General features: G+C 36.5%; 1 protein-coding gene across 2 annotated transcripts in view; it reads left to right on the plus strand.

The window, feature by feature from the left end:
- The window catches only part of FNIP1 (folliculin interacting protein 1), a 121,030-nt gene that overhangs the window by 68,483 nt on the left and 31,137 nt on the right, over positions 1-21,410 (plus strand). Inside the window, exons 6-10 of one of the 2 annotated variants that reach the window (XM_037050523.1) lie at positions 2,318-2,409; positions 11,245-11,328; positions 12,484-12,555; positions 15,412-15,547; positions 18,193-18,394. In XM_037050523.1, coding sequence (XP_036906418.1) covers positions 2,318-2,409; positions 11,245-11,328; positions 12,484-12,555; positions 15,412-15,547; positions 18,193-18,394 — 586 coding nt within the window. The remainder of the gene's footprint in view (positions 1-2,317; positions 2,410-11,244; positions 11,329-12,483; positions 12,556-15,411; positions 15,548-18,192; positions 18,395-21,410) is intronic. The other variant, XM_037050524.1, reaches the window with a different exon arrangement.

A 21,410-nucleotide genomic window follows, 5' to 3' on the forward strand; every position in this document is an offset into this window, starting at 1 on the left:
TAGTAAAATTGGTTTCGTTATACATCATTTTGCTTAAAGTTGCAGAACTTACCAATGTTAAGTGAGTACTTGCTATATTTCTGTACTTTTGAAAACTTTAGACTTAGTTTGTTCTCTTTCTAGTTCCTTGAGTTGTTTTTTAATATTGGCATTTTTTTGCTGTGAACTTTCCTCTTAAAACTGCTTTTGCATCACCCTGTATGTTTTGCTATGCTGTGCTTCCATATTCTTTGTTTCAAGATACTTCTTGATAGCGCTTTTGGTTCCTTTCTTGACACGTTGGTTGTTTAGGAGCATGTTTTTTAATCTCCACATGTTTGTGAATTTTCCAGTGTTTCTACTGTTACTGATTTCTAGTTTTCACATCATTGTGGTCAGAAAAGTTAGTTGGTGTGATTTCAGTCTTCTTAAATTTGCTAAGACTTGTTTTGTGAATTATCATGTGATCTGTCCTGGAGAATGTTTCATGTCTGCTGGAGAAGAATATGTTTTCTGCTCTGGTGGATGGAGTATTCTGTTTATCTATTAGTAACATCTGGTTTAAAGCATGGTTCAAGTCCTACATTTCTTTGTTGGTTTTCTGTCTGGATGATCTGTCTGTTGTTGATAGTAAGATATTAAAATCCTCTACTATTGCATTGTTGTGTATTTCTTCCTTCGGATGTAATAGTATTTGCTTAATTTGTTTAGGTACTCTGATGTTGGGTATATATTTTTGATTGCTATATCTTTGTGGTGGATTGAACCCATTCTTACATGACTGTCTTTGTCTTTTGTTAACTGTTTTTGGCTTAAGGCCTGTTTTGTCTGATATAAATATAGCTACCCCTTCTCTCTTTGGGTTTCCATTTGCATGGAATATGTTTTTCTACCCCATCATTTTTAGCCTACATGTGTCCTTAAAGCTAAAGTGAATCTCTTGCAGACAGCATATTGTTGGGTCTTGATTTTTGTTTTTTTTTCTTATCCATCCAGCCATTCTGTGTATGAAGGCCAGGTTGCTTCCTCATTTGAGTTTAGTTGAAGAAAAAGAAATGTAGTTTCTCTTTCTCTAATTTGCAAGAAGCTGTAACTGGAAGTAAAATTGTGAATGCATTTCCATGTTAAGTTGACATGCTGATTTTTCCGTTTTGCAGTGCCATGCTGAGTAAGCAACTGTAGGTTGTGCTCTTCAACTTTTACATTGCCTGCAGAATTAATCCTGCAATTAGGAGTAGCCTAGGTCAGCCATATAGTGGAGCACAGGAATATTACAAACTGTTATTGCCAAGATTACAGTAGGGAAGCTGAAATGAGATCAGGCCCATTGTCAGGATAATGGGCTACATGTCAGAACCTAGTAAGTGAAGGACTGGGGCTAGGTTGAGGTGGTAGTGGACCCCAGGGAGGGATTCTGCAGGTTCCAAATCAGAAACTATGGGGGCATTGAAAGTCAAAAGTAGCAAGAGATAGAAATCTGAAGTAGGAAAATTCTCAAGTGCTTCTATTTATTGTCAGTGTTTTAAAAAGACCTTTGAGGGGTTTTATTAGCTGACGTTCTAATACCTGTGGCTCTTTCTTAACTTTTAGAAAGGAAAGGGAGTAATGGTTTTTATACTATAATGGACACTTAAAAATATGGGTGCCAAATGTACTAATTTTTTAAGAGCTCAATACTAAAGTAAAAATTAGGTATTCTTCATTGGAATGACTGACATTTAGCTCTGACTCTCTCAGTTTCTTTATCTTTTCTAAGTTTTAATTGGTATGTCTTAAAATCTCAAGGAAAAGATACTTTGGATTAAATGCATAAAGTATGATTTTATTTTTCTTTGAATAATTTGTTAACAAAAGTAATACAGGTCATTTGTAATGTGATACTTTTTGGATATTTGGTTGATTATTTTTTATCACTCCTTTTTTTTTTCTGCCAGAAGTTTAGAAAATATTTTCAGGGCCAAAATTTGAGGGGAAGGTTTGTAATTTAAATTGAGATCAGTAATTTTTTTTTTGTAAAAGTTCAGATAGTATATATTTTTGGTTTTTGTGGGCTAGAGACAGTATATTGTAGTTTCTCAGCTCTGCAGTTGTAGCATTAAAACAGTCATATACAGTGCATAAATGGATGGGCATGGCTGTGTCCTGATAAAACGTTATGCACAAAACCAGCAGCAGGCTGGAGTTAGCCTTCAGACTGATTTAAATTATTAGTTAGTTTATAGTGCTATTAGGGGAATTTAAAAATGCTATTATGCACTTAAAATTTCATTGGGTGTGTAAAGAATGGCCCTAAGAGCATAAAATGAATTTGGAATTTATTTTTTCTTCTCCCTTTTAGGCTTCAAGACAGTCTTGAATTCATCAATCAGGACAGCAGTACATTAAAGGCTGATAGTAACACAGTTATTAATGGACTACTTGGAAATATAGGTAAATGGTTTCTTTGGTTTTGTAAGTTTTAAAAATGTTAACGGTATAACAGGGATTTACAGTTCTTTCTTAATAGTGTAGCTCTTTTATAAGGATGAAAGAATTTCAAATACTAGAAATAGAAAAGGCTTTTATATTTTGAATATATATAACATTTGTATTATTTGAAAAACATAATTTTCATATATTTGAGCATGTTTGTTTAGTATATGAAAAGAGAGAACTGTTGAAGATCTACCAAATTGGTTTTTGTTTTTAATTTTGATGCATCTTTAAAAGGCACTATTACTAATATAAAAAGCCCTTACTAGCTCACTTGAATATTTCAGCTAAAGAATACTGGTATTAATTATACATTCTCCCTTCTCTCTCCCCTGTTAGTATTAAATAAAAGTAATTTTGAAATGGTACTCATTTTTGACCTGTAATTCAGATGAGAAGATACTCAAATATGATGTTCATTGGATTTATTAGAGTAACAACTTATTAAGTAACTTGATTAGTTCATTGTTGTAGTCAAGTAAGTTCAATATTTTAAAGTGACACACTATTTGTAACATTTTTAGTCATTTGTTTTATACTAGAAAACTTAACTAAATTTCTGCTTAACATTCATCCAGAACAGATAGCAGTTAGTATAGAATGAGTATTTCTCTCATTCTCTGGTTAGTGAGAATTTTTATTTGTAATTAATTTAAATAAATACGTATTCGTTATACAAATTAGTAGAAAACAGTTTTCTTCCAACTTGAACAAAATAACATTCTCGTATTTTTTATTATTCTTGTTCATTCAAATTGCAACCATTTATTAAGCACTCACTGCAGGGTAGTTGTAGTGTCAGGCATGTACTTAAAATGTGTGTATATTTTGTAGAAAAACAGAAGTTCTGCTTTTTTCTTAACATGATGAATTATTTCATTGGTTTTAATAAAAGCAAAGATGTGACAGGAAATAAATGAATTTTTTCCTTTATAATTTGACTTTCCAAAGCTCAACATGCTTATTAAAAGCTAATTATTTTACTAATACAAATTCACTTACAAAGATAATTACAGTACGATGCTAGATATACTAATCTTTGTTTTCCTATAAATAGGAAATTAACTTATTTAACACAGTACAGACTTTAAATAATGAACAGCTTTTATTTGTACATTCTTTTGTGAATCGAGAATATTTGAGCACCATTTCTTATTTTCTTTTTATGTTCAATTAATCAATAAATACTTATCAAGCACCCACTATATGCTAAGCACTCTGCTAGGCCAGGAGTATACAGTAGTAAAGCAGACACAGTTTCTACCTCAGTGGATTTATAGTTAATGGAATTTAGGCATGTAATACAATAATTATAGTATCCTATAGTTAATTCTTAGGATTAAAAGCATGGTGTGATAAAAATGAAGAGGATTAACTAATTCAATTATGAAGAGTTAGAGAAGGCTTTCTTGAAGAAGTGAGGCATAAATTTGAAGGATTAGTCTGATAGCTGGGGAAAGAAATGTTCTTAGAAAAAGCAATAGCATGTGCACAGACCTAAGGGCGAGAGATCACGGAGCACGGGGAGAATATGAATAAATCAATGTGGATGGAGTACACAATAGGACTAAAGGAACTAAAAAGAAAGAAGTGAGGAAGAGCCAAACCATGATGGGCATTGTGGGCCATACTGAGGAATTTGGACTTAGGCTTTGAGCCTTGGGTACCAGTGAGGGTGTGTTCGCTTGGATGCTCCACCTGTTTTTTAACAGGTGCCAAGAGAGGATTAAACATGCAAGGATTTTATTAGGGGAAATGACTAATGTGAGAGAAAAAGAGAAGGGAGCTGGAAAAGGTCAAGAGCGCCCTTGGCTTGTGATACAAATCTGAACCCAAGCAAAAGAGAGGAATAGAAGGTTGTATGGAAGTGTCCAGCCTGCCATACAGTTTAAGGAAGCTTTGGTGAAGCCATTGCTAAGTCTTCAAGTCAATGTTTGTTGTCAAAATAGACCTACTTCTTGCCAAAACGGGCCTACCTTACTATACTGCTCTGTTCAGTCGTTGGCTAGGAGTAGCCTATGGGACATACAAACTTGAACAAACATGGCAGTGGATTTCAGATACAGCAGCTGGCATACTTTGTCAGTTACAGTCCTTGTAGCCAGAGATTTTTGTGGTCTATTCTTAAGGCCACCACAGGAATTTTCAGAATAAAGGCCTACCTCTGAGATATTATGGATTTGGCTCCAGACCACACAGTAAAGCAGATATCTCAATAACATGAGTACCATGATTTTTTTTGTTTCCCAGTGCACATAAAAGTTATGTTTACACTATACTACAGTCTGTTAAGTGTTCAAAAGCATTATTTCTAATAAAACAATATACATACCTTAATTTAAGAAATAGCATATTGCTAAAAAATGCTAACCATCAGCTGAGTCCTCAGTAAATCATAATCTTTTTGCTCTTGGAGTATCTTGCCTTGATGTTGATGGCTGCCCACCAATGAGGCTGGTGGTTGCTGAAGGTGGGGTGACTGTGGCAAGTTCTTAAAATACAACAACAATGAAGTTTGCTGCATCATTTGATTCTTTCCTTCATGAGTGATTTCTGTGTAGCATGCAACACTATTTGATAGCATTTTACCCACAGTAGAACTTCGTTCTATTGAAGTCATTCCTCTTAAACCCTACCGGTGGCTTATCAACTAGGATTATGTAGCTGATAAAGGATTATGTAGTATTCTAAATCCTTTGTTGTCATTTCAACAACCTTCACAGTATCTTCACCAGGAGTGGATTTCATGTCAAGAAACTACTTTGATTGCTCATCCATAAGAAGCAACACCTTGTCCCTTAGAATATGATCATGAGGTTGTAGCAATTCAGTCACAGCTTCAGGCTCCACCTCTAATTCTAATTTTCTTTCCTTTTCCACCACATCTTCAGTTACTTCTTCCACTTAAGTCTTGAACTCAAGTCATCCATGAAGGTTGAAGTCAGTGTCTTCCAAACTCCTGTTAATGTTGATATTTTGATCTTTTCCCATGAATCATGAATGTTCTTACTGGCATCTAGAATGGCAAATCCCTTCCAGAAGGTTTTCAATTTACTTTTGCCCAGGTCCAACATAGGAATCACTATCCATGGCCTTATGAAATGTATTTTTTAAATAATGAGACTTGAAGCTGAAATTACTCCTTGATGGTCCATGGGCTGCAGAATTGTTGTGTAGCAGTCATGAAAACAACATTAATCTCACAGTACACTTGCATTAGAGCTCCTTGGTGCCCAGCTGCCTTGTCAATGAGCAGTAATGTGTTGAAAGAAATCTTTTTCTGAGCAGTAAGTCTCAACAGTGGACTTAAAATATTCAGTAAATCATGTTGTAAATAGATGTGCTGTCATCTAGTCTTTGTTGTTTTGTTTATAGAACACAGGCAGAGTGGATTTAGTATAATTCTTAAGGACTCCAGGATTTTTGCAATGACTAATTGGCATTAGATTTAACTTTGTCACCAGCTATATTAGCTTCTAACAAGAAGCTAGACATTGACTTCTGCTCTCTAGCGATGAAAGCCCTAGATGACATGTTTTTCAAATTTAAGGTTGTTTCATCTACACTGAAAATCTGCTTCTTAGTGTAGACACCTTCATTACTTATTTCAGCTAACTTGTAGTTTTTACAACAGCACTTGTGGCTTCACTGTGCACTTAACACATTACGGAGACAGGTTCTCTTTTCAAGACTCATGAACCAGCCTCTGCTAGCTTCAGACTTTCCTTCTGCAGCTTCCTCACTCTCTCAGCCTTCCTAGAATTGAAGAGAGTTAGGGCCTTGCTCTGGATTAGACTTTGGCTTATGGAAATGTTGTGGGTGGTTGATCTTCTGTGCAGGCCACTGCAGCTTCTTCCACATCAGCAATAGGCTGTATTGATTTCTTACCATTTGTGTGCTCACTGGAATAGCACTTTTAACTTCCTTCAGGAGCTGTCCCTTTGCATTCACAACTCGGCTGACTGGTGCAGGAGGCCCGGCTTTCAGCCTGTCTCGGCGGCTTTCCATGTGCCGTCATCACTCAGCCCAATCATTTCTAGCTTTTGATTTAAAATGAGAGGTGTGTGACTCTTTCTTTCACTTGAACACGTGGAGGCCACTGTAGGGTTATTAATCGGCCTAATTTCAGTATTGTTGTGTCTCAGGGAACAGGGAGGCCCAAGGAGAGGGGAAGACATGAGGGAACAGCCGATTGGTGGAGCAATCAGAACACACACATTTATCAGTTAAATTTGTTGCCTTAAAATTATGGATGTGGTTCATGACACTCCAAACAATTAGAATACTAATGTCAAAGATCACAGATTGATCACAGATTGATCACAGATCACCATGACAAATATAATATTGAAAAAGTTTGAAATATTGTGAGAATTACAAAAATATGACAGACACTCAAATTGAGCAAATGTTGTTGGAAAAAGCTGATAGACTTGGTCTATGTACGGTTGCCACAAACCTGAAATATGTAAAAAGCACAATATCTGCCAAATGTAATAAAACAAGGTATGCCTGTATTTAGTTGAGATTTATCTCTGCAGAAGAATATTTTAATTGCAGTGGGAATGTATCCAAATAAGCCAGTGGAACTGAAGAAAGACCTGTATTAGAAGGCTGTTTGTTTTCATCTAAGTGACAGATAATGGGGTCCTAAAGTAAGACTGTATCAGTGAGGGTAGAGAGAGCACTTATTGAGAGGCTCATTTAGGAAAATAGAGTGGACTGGACTTAGTAATTAGATAGAAGAGATGAGAGAAAAGGGAATAAGTCAGGGGTGGCACTTTGCCATCTGGTTGTGTAACTGCATGGATATTGGTATCATTCTCTGGGAGGAACAGAAGAAATTGGTAATTAATGATTTTAGGTGTAGGCATGTTGAATTAGAAGTATTAGTGGGGCAGCCAAGTAAAGATATCCATTATACCTGCTTAGATACATGTATTGCAGTAGTAGCTGCTGTAGCATAAAAACTAATGACCGAGCACTAATTTTAAAATATTCCATTACTCACCTGTTCAGGTAGCGCAGTTGGTTAGAGTGTTGTCCCAGTACATCAAGGTTGTGGTTCCATCCCCAGTCTAGGCACATACAAGAGCAACTAACAAATGCATAAATAGATGGAACAACAAATTGATGTTTCTCTCTCTCTCTCTAAAAGTCACTAAAAATTAAAAAAAGAAAAACATTATATTCATGTAATATTCAAAAGGGTATTTCTCATTGGTAAGTATTTTACCTCCAGTGTTTTAGAGGTCCAGTCTCTTTCCTTCCTTGGAGTTCTTCCTCCTTCAACATGTAGGCTCCAGGGGGTGTGCTCAGCTGTGTCAAGCCGGTGAAGAGCTTAAGTGTGGAGAAGGCATGTTCACTTCATAACCCCTACAGCCTGAGAGTGACCTCCATCACTTCCGTTCACATTCCATTGGTGGTAACTAATCACATGATGGCTTTGCTTATCTATAAGGAGATTTGAGAAGTGTGCCCCTAGTGGGGCAGCTGCTTCCCAGAGTCTACTTGGAAGGGAGAAAATTCTTTGCTAGCTGGAGGAAGGAGGAAGGAGGAAGAACTCCAAGCCTTCCATGGATTTGAGAATCATTAGCATATAAATGATCGTTGAAAGCATAAGAATGAATGAGATGACCTAGCACATGTAAAGAATGAGAAAGAAAGGTTGTTGAGGATGTAACCTAGGGAATGCTGGCTTTAAAGAAGCAGGGAAAGAGAAGCACATAAAGGAGACAGAGGAAAAAAACTTAGAGTGTATTATTATGGGAACTGGGGTGGGGGAGTTCAAAGTCTTGTCTGCATTAAATATGTTGTAAGGCTTCCAGCCAAGATGGAGGCATAGGTGGAAACACTGTGCCCCCTCCCACAACTAAATTTAAAGACAGCTAAGTTTGAGAAACAAAGACGCAGCCAAAACAGTGAAAATTGAACTGTACGGAAGTCCAACAACCACGAACCACTCAGCCAGACCAGTAAGAGGGGCGGAGTCAGCGGCAAAGCAGGGTTGGACTGGGAAGATCATTTGGTCCAACCGACCAAGGGGCGGAAGCGGAAAAGGGGAAGAGGAACAGCCACGTGTGGAAAACTGATTTGAACAAATAATAAAGGAGAAATTCCCCAGTCTGGCAAAAGAAATAGACTTCTAGGAAATCCAGGAAGCTCAGAGAGTCCCAAAGAAGTTGGACCCAAGAAGGAACACACCAAGGCACATCATAATTACATTAGCCAAGATTAAAATGAAGGAGAGCATTCTAGAAGCAGCAAGAGATAAGGGGACAGTCACCTACAAAGGAGTGCCCATCAGACTGTCAGCGAATTCCTCAAAAGAGACTTTACAGGCAAGAAGAGGCTGGAAAGAAATATTCCAAGTCATGAAATCTAAAGACCTACAGCCAAGATTGCTCTATCCTGCAAAGCTTTCATTTAGAATGGAAGGACAGATAAAGTGCTTCTCGGATAAGGTCAAGTTCAAGGAGTTCATCATTACCAAGCCCTTATTATATGAAATGTTAAAGGGACTTATCTAAGAAAAAGAAGATTAAAAATATGAACAATGAAAGGATAGCAAACTCACAGTTATTAACAACCACACCTAAAACAAAAGCAAACTAAGAGGACAGCTAGATCAGGAGTGGAACCATAGAAATGGAGATCACTTGGAGGGTTAGCAACAGGGGAGTGGGAGGAGGATAAGGGGGAGAAGGTACAGAGAATAAGTAGATGGTAGGTAGGAAATAGACAGGGGGGAGGGCAGGAATACTATGGGAAATAACAGAATCTTTTGTTCGTATTGGTTACCTTTATTGATACATACCTTTATTGATAAAACAGAAAATTTCAAAGTATTTATGTAGGAATTCATTAAAAATAATACCAGTAATTCCTTTTGTGTTAATGTAAATAACATGTTTTTCAATAACTTTTTTTAAGAGGAAATAATTTAGTTAGAAGAGTGGCATTGTTTTACATATTTGCAAATCTCCTAAATGTCTGGCTTACTAGAAGATAATTAGATTCTCATATCTGTTTCTGTATTCAGTCTCTTGTGATACGTTGTTTTGGTTTAAGTGTATTAAGAAGATCCATTCTCACAGAGATAAGCAGCTGGTATGGGAAGATACTCACAGACTCTCTGAAAGGGTTGCAGGGTCTTCCCAGAGATAGGACTGCATTTTAAGAAATATGGAACTATGGGATTAGCTATTTATGGTGAGAACGTAGAATTTTGACTGTTTAAATGTTGACGAAAAAGGAGATTACAAAGAGTATGAGGTTAAAGATAGAGGTGATACTTGGCCAAGTGAGATTTTTTGTAGGTCTTGTCTGATTTAGAGGAATTTATTTTGGACTGAAAGGTGAGGGTACCTCTTAGGATTTTTCACTGAATAAGTCCTTAGCACATGGTAAGTCTTGAATAATGCTACTTCTTATTAGTGCTCAGGCAGGAAGGAAGCAAGGATAGGTGAGAGTTTGATTAAGTTTGGAGGTAGGTCGGTAGGTTGGAAAAGGGGAATTTGCATTTGGTGCATTCTGTGTGTGCACCCACACATATGCGGCTGTGTGTAGATGGTCGGAGACAGGCACATGCTGAGACTAAGGAAGGGGAAGGGGGGAGGAGTTTAAAGAGAGCAGATAAAGAGAACTGAAGAAAGATCTAAACAACGAAACATGGAAGAATTGTTGCATATGTACTGTAATTATAGAAATTCTTGTTATAGAAAAATATGTATTAGCAATTTGAAAAATACAGGGTCCAGCAGAAATAATGCCTGCTTGAGTGTGGTTAGTAGGGTAATAACATGTACGTAATAATTTATCGTTTTAATCTGAACATAATTGCACCTAATGACATTTCACCTAAAATGTCATATAGTGTGATTGTGATACTGTTATGTTAGAGATTTACATGCTTGTGATTTTATATTAAAAAGGGGCATTATTTGTGCCGAACCCTGTATATTTGCCACTTTTTAAAACAGAAAGTCCCCTGTTAGCCCTAGGTGGCTGTTTAGGCTGTGTCGATTAAAAGTAACCAACGAGTAACCCAGCTGTTTGCTTCCAGGCTGTAGTATTGCCCTGGTTGGGGCTTTTAGACTCTGTCGTCTTCCCTTGGTCGCCTTCCTGTCTGAGGCAGCCACTTCTCTCGGACACCCAGGGGTCAGTCCGGCCCTGACAGCTGCATTGGTGGCCTGTTTCCCCAGTGACTAACCGCTAGTCTAAGTGGGGTTTTTTTCTGTTGTAACTTAGCACTACATTAGAAAAAACTTTTTATACTTGTCAGTACATTCCTTTTCTGTATTTGCTATTTGTTGTTGTATGTCGTGTTCTGTTTTCTCAGCCAGGCATTTAGGTGGTTTTATCCTTGCAGCCATTGCAGGAGAGTATTGTCATTTTAAGACTGACTTTTTAAAAGATAAATTTATTTGGCAAATGTCAAATTATATAGATAACATTACTGTGATTTTTTGGCTCTTTAAAGGATTGTTTTAGAAAGGATTGAACATTTAGAACAGTTTTTACCTTGTATAGCGGAAGCTTATTTTTATTATTATATACATATTTATTAGTAAATTGGCATGAAATTATTATTTATGATTTGCCATAACCAGAAGGAAACCATCGTGTTTCGAAAAAGGGAAGCCAGCTGGAATCATTGTTTTTTAGTTTAAAAGTGACTGTTCATATCTGTTGGTCTGCCTTTTTGCTACCTTAGCTCACTTTTTGTTCCTGACACACTGCAGCTTCTCTAACAGCTCTCTTTTACATGTATTTTACGTTTTTGCCATGTAGGTCTTTCACAGTTCTGCAGCCCCAGGCGGGCATTCTCTGAACAGGGTCCGCTCCGCCTGATCAGGAGCGCCTCTTTCTTTGCAGGTTTGCAATGTGCTGTGTGGGTAGACTAGTTGGTGTGCCCCAGTGGCTAGAATCTGTAGTGAAGCTGTGGAAACAAGAGAGTCAGTAATTACAGTTGGGGAGGGTTTGGTTGAGAAAACATTGCTTAGGAAGTACAAGAACTTAATTCATTTCTACTGAATATGTTCTTGAAGTTTCCAGAAACTTTATCAGTAGAATTAACATTTTCATGAAATTTCAATGTTTGTTCTTATCTCATCATGGAATAATGATTTATACTTTAGAAATCCAAACCAAAATTTAGTCTAAATATTATAATCCAGCTGGAATTTTTGATGTGAACACTGTCTTGTTTCCATGGCTGAGTAGCTTTTGTTACCATAGTTCACCAATTGCAGAAAATATCCTATCATTATTAATGTAAAATTTCTGATCTGAACTATTTCATGAGAATGATTTCTTTTGGAGCTAAGATTTAGATGAACAAGCACCATTATAATTACACTATAAAACGCATATATGAATATATTTGTTTATATCATTGTAGAGTGTATCCATGCTTCAGTGTTCAGTTTATTTTAATATTTATTTTCATTATAAATATGAGATATGAACAATGTATATTTATTATAGACAATTGGGAAATGTAAAAATAGGTAACAAATATATGTTGGCTATCTCTCAGCCAGAAATAACCTCCTTGATTTTTTTTTCAAAAGAAAATGAGTATCATACTATTCAAATAGTTTTCTTAAATTTTTTTATTATGTAGAAGCTTTAAACCAACATTTATATATGCAGAATAGAGCGAACTATTATATACCCGTTACTTAGCCCCAGCAACATTCTTACTGTTCAATAGCTTGCCTTTTTTCCATTTAATAGTATATTGTGATCATCTTGCTGTATCATTGTATATGCTTCTAAAATGCTTACTTTAGTCACCCTTGCTTCTTTAGACATATAGGTTATTTACATATTATATGTCAAATCGTTGGATAGATCTCAGGGCTTGTTCAACTGAATAATAGCTCTTGGTGTTGGGTTTGTGCCATGCTATTGAAGAAATGAAGGAATGCAATGAGATGAGCATGATTGAGTTTGCTGTTTGGAAGGAACAACATCAACCTGAATGGCAATGTATTTTATAACTGAAAGTTTTGTCTTGATTCACAGTTCACAGCAACCCAATGGATATGCCTGGAAGAGAGCTGAATGAGGACAGAGACAGTGGCATAGCACGCTCTGGTAATGCGTTAATCTATTTTTTTGTGAGATAACTGTTAGGTGACGTTGGGTTTCTTTCTATCTTTGCCTTCATCATTCAATTTTATGTCTACATCTTGTTAGTATTGATATTACAAGAGAATTGTAGAAACAGCAGAGAGAAATATTTTATATTTACTATTGAATGTGCCTGGTGGAGCATGGCCTTGATGAATGCACATTGGCTTAGGTGTAGCCAGTACAAGGAAAAAAGCATTGCTCAAGGGACTGCTTAGATAGCATAGTAGAGAAAACACATTTGCTTATAACCGTTTGCTACTAGCTAGAGTTTATCAGACCCTCTCTTGCCCAGAAAGACTTAGGCATTTGAACTAATGTTATACTTTTTTTTTCCCAAATATGGACTCTCCCAAAATTTGTCTGACAAACTTTCTGTTGAAACAAATTACGGGGAGCGGGAAGGAGAAGTAAATCCCAATTCTGCATTAAGGAGCCGAATCTAGTGAGAGCAGTCAGGAAAATCATCCGCCATAGTTCATTGTGTGAGTCATTCTATGATAGGCCTGTGCAAAGAGGTTCAGAGAAAGGGAACCTAACAGCCAGGGCAAGGGACAGGGTGCCAGTAGTGCTTTACAGAGGGGTAGTGTTTGAGTTGTGTCTTGAAAAATAAGTAGGCATTATCGAGGCAAAGGCATGGAATAAGGACATTCTATTTAAAAGGAACAGTGTTTGACAGGGCCCAGAGATCAGCGTGAGTGAAAGGAGGAGTCGTCTTAGGCTTGAGGAGTTGTTAGGTTGAGAAACTTTATTCGCTGTGGTTTTCTATGTGTGCTGTCACATTATATGGCTCTGCTATCTAAATTGGTTACAATTCAATTTTGAGTATAGTTGGGAAGTGCACACTTACCATATATTGTAATCCCTGAGTTTGCATTGGAATAACAAGCCCAAAGTTATTAGAATAACTTTAGGAGTTTCAAAAAAATTACTCCCCAAAACTCTGATTTAGTGTAGAGCAGGGGTGTCAAACTCATTTTCACTGAGGGCCACATCAGCCTTGTGGTTACCTTCAAAGGGCTGAATGTAACTTTACGACTGTATAAATGTAACTACTCCTTAACTAGGGGCTGCTGCCAGAGAGAAACAAGGTGGAGGACTGGGTTCAGCCTGCAGGCCTTGTGTTTGCCACCTGTGGTATAAAGTCTTAGGTATCCATATTTGACAAAAAAAAAAAACACAAGAAAAACTTCAACACCTGATTCTGATGGACAGCTAGAGTTGAGACCCACTAGTCCAATATGAAAAGTCTGCATCTTTCAGATAATCTCACCCTTTTTTTCTAATTGAATTTATTATTTTTTTCTTTGGTAGTAATCTAGAGTACATTTCTCTCAATACCTTTGCTTCTATATAATACAGAGATTTAGTTTTCTGTGGCTGGAACAAAATTCTCATTATTTTATCCTACATTTTGAAGGTGATAGATTCATGTCTCTTATACTTCATTTTCTTTAGCTATAAATTGAAGGGGTTTAAGTGAAACTTACTTTACATTTTTATAAAATGTAAAGACCCCATTTTCTTTAGCTATAAATTGAATGGGTAGATTGATCTGTAAGGCTTCGCCAAGCCATTAAATTCACATATGCTAAGTTAATTTAAGTTTATGTATTTTCTTTTTTTTTTCTAATAGGGTTATTTTTAATTTCATGATTCAGTAAAACATAGCTTTTCCAAAATTAGAGTAGCATTTGATTTTTCATTGGAGTCACACCTAGATTTGTTGCACATAGCCAGTCTTATCTTCGGCTACAGAGTTTTACAGAACTAATTGATAAAATGGAATCTTTCAAGAATGTAGTTTAGAATTAATTCGTTGATAGTTCAGGTGTTTGCATGGTACTTGAAGTGCTCTGCCCTTTATCATTGAATTTGTCAGAATTCAGATGAACAATTCTTGATAATGTTAAATCTCTTAGTTTTCAGTTCTGGTGTCCAAAATGATGGCATGTGGTGTGTACTTTTCCATAGATGATGATAATACATCCCTCTTTTAGGTTATTTGATACATTTTCTGTATGTAGGTATAATTGTGAAGATGGGAATCCAAAAATACTGCCAAACAAAAGCAAGCCTTAATGTCTTTTCCTCTATAGTTTCAGTGGGAAGGAGAGCTTTCCTAACCCAAGGAAAAATAAACTTGTAGCTTTTTACACCCTAGCCAAGAAACAGCTTTTTGAATTGCAAAGAAGGGTTTTGGGAAGAGGATAGTACCCCATGGTTATGGGGTTTCAGCAGTTATCAGAGTGGACTGTATTGGAATGTATATATGTCAACCATGAGAATGCTCCAGAGAGCAGTTTGTAGGATTTACCCTTTTTTGGAGCTTAGTTGGTACAGTCAAGACTCTTATTAAAAGTGGCCAAGCATTAACTTTTAAATAACATCTTTAAATGACATTTAGACACTTATTTTCAAATACAGCTTTTGTTCTTAAAATACGACTACTGCATTAAAATTGAATCACATCATATTTCCTTTAATTTAAGAATTAAGGGTTCAGCTAAGATAGGGAACCGTCTCGTGGCAAAGGGAGTAACGCTTTGTTTCAAAGTAGTATTTTTCTTCTGGGCTGTGGGTAGAGGTAAGGGTGTCAAGGGGCATTGTCTCAGAGTCTTCTTGCCAACACAAATAGTAATATATGGTTTTTCTTCTCTGGGATCTTGCTTCAACAAAAATGTTATTAAGGGGAAATTTTAGAGGCTCATGAAGCAAAATGGAAAATTTGAGTCACTGTTCTTAAATTTGTCAAAAAGAAATTTGTCCTTTTGCTTAGTGATAATTGACTTACACATTATGCTTCTTCTGTCTTGACAGCATCTCTCAGCAGCTTGCTTATTACACCATTTCCCTCCCCAAACTCTTCACTTACCCGAAGTTGTGCCAGCAGCTACCAGCGACGTTGGCGACGCAGCCAAACAACGAGTTTGGAAAATGGGGTCTTCCCTAGGTGGTAAGTTGGAACCTTCAGTTCACATAAACAAGATTGAATAGTTCCTTAAGCACAATTTTGTATGATTTTACATTTTATGTATTTTAAATTTGGAACTTAAAACTTTTTAAATGTATTGCATTTTTTTATTGTGGTAAAATATGCATAACATAAAATTTACCATTTTAACCATTATCAGGTATATAGTTCAGTAGCTGTGCAACTATTGTGCAATAGTTGCCCATTGCTGTGCAACTATTCATGTCCAGAAATTAGCTCCCAAGCTGAAACTCTGTACCTGTTAAACAATAATGGTCCCCCACACCTCCCTCCCCTTTAGTCCCTGGCAATCACCATTCTGTTTTTTGTCTATGAATTTCACTACCCCAGATACCTCATATAAGTGGAATCACAAAGTATTTGTCCTTTTATGTATGGCTTATTTCACTTAGCATGTCTTCAGGGTTCATCCGTGTTGTAGCATGAATCAAAGTTTCTTTCTATTTTATGGCTAAATAATAGTCAATTGTATGTATATATCACATTTTGTTTATTCATATTCATCTGTTGGTGGACGTTTGGGTTGCTTATACCTTTTGGCTTTTGTGAATGATGCTGATGTGAACGTGGATGTACAAATACCAGTTTGAGTCCCTGCTTCCAATTCTTTTGGATTTATACCCAGAAATGGGATTGCTGGATTATATAGTAACTATTTGTTTAAATTTTTGAGGAATTACCGTACTGTTTTCCACAGTACCTGCACCATTTTACATGTCCACTAGAAATTCATGAGAGTTCTAATTTCTTCACATCATTGCCAATTATTTTCTTTTTTAAAATATATTGTATTGATTATGCCATTACAGTTGTCTCATTTCCCCCCCTTTAGTTCATGTCCATGTGTCATAAGTTCTTTAGCTTCTACATTTCCCATACTATTCTTGCCCTCTTCCTGTCTATTTTCTCCCCACTGTCTATGCTATTTATTCTCTGTGCCTTTTCCTTCTCTCTCCTCTTCCCACTCCCCTGTTGCTAACCCTCCAAGTGATCTCCGTTTCTGTGGCTCCGCTCCTGTTTTAGGTGTCTGCTTAGTTTGCTTTTGTTTTAGGTATGGTTGTTAATAACTGTGAGTTTGCTGTCCTTTCACTGTTCATATTTTTTTATCTTCTTTTTCTTAGATAAGTCCCTTTAACATTTCATATAATAAGGGCTTGGTGATGATGAACTCCTTGAATTTGACCTTGTCTGAGAAGCGCTTTATCTGCCCTTCCATTCTAAATGAAAGCTTTGCTGGATAGAGCAATCTTGGATGTAAATCCTTGCATTTCATGACTTGGAATACTTCTTTCCAGCCCCTTCTTGCCTACAAGGTCTCTTTTGAGAAATCAGCTGAGTGATGGGAACTCCTTTGTAGGTGATTGTCCCCTTATCTCTTGTTGCTTCCAGAATTTTCTCCTTCATTTTAGTCTTGGGTAATGTAATGCTGTAATGTGCCTTGCTGTGTTCCTCTTTGGGTCCGCCTTCTTTGGTACTCTCTCAGCTTCCTGGATTTCCTGGAAGTCTGTTTCCTTTACCAGATTGGGGAAGTTCTCCCTTATTATTTGTTCAGATCAGTTTTCCACTTGTTGCTGTTCCTCTTCCCCTTCTGGTACCCCTATAATTTGGATGTTGGAACGTTTAAAGATGTCCTGGAGGTTCCTAAACCTCTCCTCATTTTTTTGAATTCTTGTTTCTTCATTCTTTTCTGTTTGGTTGTTTCTTTCTTCCTTCTGGTCCACTCCATTGATTTGAGTCCCAGTTTTCTTTCCATCAGTATTGGTTCCCTGTGCATTTTGCTTCATTTCACTTAATGTAGCCTTCATTTTTTCCATCTAATTTGTGACCAAAATCAACCAGTTCTGTGAGCATCCTGATCACCAGTGTTTTGAACTGTGCATCTGATAGGTTGGCTATCTCTTTGTTGCTTTAAAGTATTGGCTACAGGGCTTTGATCTGTTCTTCTGTTTGAGCCATTTTTGGTCAGGTCGCACCAAATATATCCAAGAAATTATTGTCAAATCCAATGTCATAAAACTTTTACCCTATTTTTTCAAGAGTTTTATAATTTTAACTATTCCGTTAAGACTTTGATCCATGTATTGCATATGTTTTGATATTTCAGTTTTTACTGTTTCTATTTTGGCAAATTAATTCATTCTTGAAAGATCTTTTTTTAATCTATGTTAAGTATAATTATAGATAATGAAGCTTCTCCTTTACTCATTCCTTTTATTTCTTCTTATTTGACTTTACTCCTGGAATCAAAAGAAGAGACAAGTAGCTTCTAGAACTGTGAAGAGATTGTATTAGACTCATCTGTGTAAACCTTAAGATTCAGGCATATTTAAGTTGGTTATTAATTGAGATCATCTACTAGTGACTTTTAATTGAACCAAAGTGTTCCTAATCAGACTCTATTAAAATTTCTCACAAAAACTTGACAATGAAGGAATAGGGAGTAGATTTCTGAAAGAGATTAACAATTGATATGAATTTTTAGATTTACTTGATAAAACAGTGGGATAACTTTATCTTGGCTACATTTAATTAGCAAGGAGATTGAACTGAAATTTGTTTTATATTTTTTAAAAATAAAAAAATAATAAAATAAATTTGTTTTTAAGGTCTATAGAAGAAAGCTTTAATTTGTCAGATGAAAGCTGTGGTCCTAACCCAGGAATTGTGAGAAAAAAGAAGATTGCAATTGGAGTAATCTTTTCATTATCCAAAGATGAAGATGAAAATAACAAATTTAATGAATTCTTTTTTTCACATTTTCCTCTTTTTGAAAGCCACATGAACAAACTAAAGAGTGCAATAGAACAGGTAAGCATAGTCATATTGTTGGTTAGTTTTATATTCCTTATTTTTCTTTGAATCTTATTCTTCTGTTTAAGCATTATGTTTATTTATTTGACACAAAAATTGATAGGTACTGTGCAATACCCTGCAAAGTGCTCTGGGGGATGAAAAATAAACATCAACTCTTTAACGAGCTTACTGCCTAGTAAAAGATCAACAAATAAATATTTGAGGGCCCATAATGTGTCAGGCACTGTTATAGAAACTAAAGATAAGATGTAAAAAAGTAACACTCTTGACCTCATGGGACAACAGATAACCAAATGAATATATAAGCTCTTAGATGGAAATAAATGAGCTGGAGAAAAATAAAACAGAGAAGGGTTGATAAGGAATAATGGATGGAGGGATTGGTATTTTAAAAAATATTTTATTTATTTTTAGAGAGAGGGGATGGGAAGGAGAAAGAGTGGGTGAGAAACTGCAGTGTGTGGTTGCCTCTCATGTGTCCCCTACTGGGGCCCTGGCCTGCAACCCAGGCATGTGCCCTGACTGGGAATCGTACCAGCAACCCTTTGCTTCACAGGCCCATGCTCAATCCACCTGAGCTACACCAGCCAGGGCAGGATTGGTAATTTTTATAGGCTAGTGTGGAAGGCTTCTGACAAAATGACATGTAGTTCATAGATATGAAGGAAGTGAGCTACAGCTATCTGAGAGAAGAATGTTCCAGGCAGGGGCAAAAGTCCTGTGTCAGGAGTAAGCCTGTTACTTGAGCAACAGGAAGGAGGTCAAAGAAGCTGGGTTTGAGATGAGAGATGATAATATCGGGTCTTAAAGGGACAGCATTGTAAGAGCATTGGCATTTACTCTTAAGGAAGATTGGAGACCATCAGAGGGTTTTGAATGGAGGAATAACATTATTTATGAGGATTATTCTTAATGGTGGTGGAGAATAGATTTCTAGGAGTAAAGGAGGGTTTTAGGACCATTTAGGAGGCTGTTGGGATAATCTGGGTGAGAGGGGATGGATACTCAAACTAGTTTTGTGGTGAAATTGGTGAGAAGTGGTTGGATTCTGGATATATTTTGAAAATGGTACTAATAAGATTGGCTGATGGGCTGACTTGGGGTATAAGGGAAAGAACAATACAGGTTGACTCAAGAATTTTTCTTTGAGCAGTAGGAAGGATGGACTTGCTAGTACTAAAGTGGGGAAACTACAGCTGGAACAGGTTTGGTGGATTGAGGTCAGGGGTTTGTTTGAGGTGCCTCCTGGACATCCAAGTGGTTTTTATGAGTCTAGAATTTAGGGGAAATTTTCAGGCTGGACAGTCACCAGTATAGAGACAGTATTTAGAGCCATGAAACCGATTGAGGGAGAGAAGAGAGGAGCAGATAGAGATCCTAGGCCAGATGTGTAGAGCATTTCAGCAATTAAAATTTGAGGAGAATAGACTGAGAATTGGCCATTCAAGTAGGTAGGAAAAAAGAGAATGGTTTTTGAGGGGATCCAAGTGAAAAAAGCGTTTTAAGAAGGTACAAGTGATCAATTGCTGTTGCTAATGTATATAATAAATTTACATGAAATAAGAAAATTGTGAATATAAGAGAACATAAGGATAACTGAAACAACAGAACAAGCCAAGATTTTTTTAGGAGTTCATAGGAAAGAAAAGTGACTTCCTGTTGGGAAGATAACTTCATTTGGACTGGGTCATGAAGAATGTGTAGGATTTTTTAAACATAAAAATGAAAATTGAACATAGCAGAAGAGCAAGAAAAATTGATATCCTTGCCACCCAAAGATAATTCGTTAACATTTTGCTGTGAGTCTTGTCCAGGCCTTTTCCGTGCGTATAGTACCTTTGCTTGATTGGGATTGTGCTGTGTCTGTAGTGCTTTAATGATATGCCTATTTTTAAAAATTCATCATTGTAACATACACATTCTCATGTCATGATAAATACTTCTAATTATATTTTATTTTTATTTTATTTTTTTAAATATTTTATTTATTTATCTTTAGAGGGGAAGGGAAGGAGAGAAGGAGAGAAGTATCAATGTATGGTTGCCTCTCGTGAGTCCCCTGCTGGGAACTGGCCTGCAACCCAGGCATGTGCCCTGACTGGGAATCGAACCGCAATTGTGTGGTTCGCAGGCCCGCGCTCAATCCACTGAGCTATGCCAGCCAGGGCTTCTAATTATATTTTAGTTACTTTCCTTAGTGTAAGTGACAGTTTTTCTATTAGGTCATTTCTTCTTTTTCACAATTGTAGCTGCAATGTATTTAACATATTGGTGAATTTTACAGATTTTTTTAAAAGAAATTTTCAGAAATTGAACCAGTGAATCAATGGGTATAAAAGTAAAGTTCTTAACCTCTGTGATAGTATGCAAAGAGGAGCTAGAAGAGTTAATGAGCACAATTCTCAAAGAATCTAGAGTCCTTGTGAGAAGTTTGACTTGGTTTTTAAGGCCGTGTCCAAATTGTAATTTAGGAAGGTTAATTTGACACCATGTTTAAAAGTGTCTAGAGTAAGAGGCTAGAGATGGGAAGACCAATTAGAATGATCTAGAAAGCAGAGGATGCATTTCAGGAACTTAGTAGCGACTAAGAATCATCTGCCTCTAGTAAAGATAATGATGTTAGTTGTTCACATTAAATGTCAAAACACAAGTAGCTCATCAGCAGCACTTTTTTTTTTTAACAGAACAAGTGCATAAAGGCCATTTTCACTTTTTCAGAAGGTAGACACTGGTGACATTTTCTTCAGTTGGCTATTGTCCCTTTTTGTAGTCTGTTGTTGCCAAAATCAGTACGCATAATATTAGTTGTGGGCCAAGTGTTTCAAGTTTTGTATAAAACTTGAAATACAATATTTAGGCACTATAGAAATCATTAAACATGATTTTTCAAATGTTTAAATGCTTAAACCATCTGTAACCTAAAGGGTACATACTTATAGGTATCTGGATATTTGTCCAAGTTTAATACCTCATTTCTTATCAAAGCTAAATGATGAAGGTGAGTGAAAGA

Source organism: Sturnira hondurensis, unplaced genomic scaffold (assembly GCF_014824575.4).
Source record: "Sturnira hondurensis isolate 20B ecotype Veracruz unplaced genomic scaffold, ASM1482457v3 Scaffold0006805, whole genome shotgun sequence".
In the NCBI taxonomy this organism is placed as follows: domain Eukaryota; kingdom Metazoa; phylum Chordata; class Mammalia; order Chiroptera; family Phyllostomidae; genus Sturnira; species Sturnira hondurensis.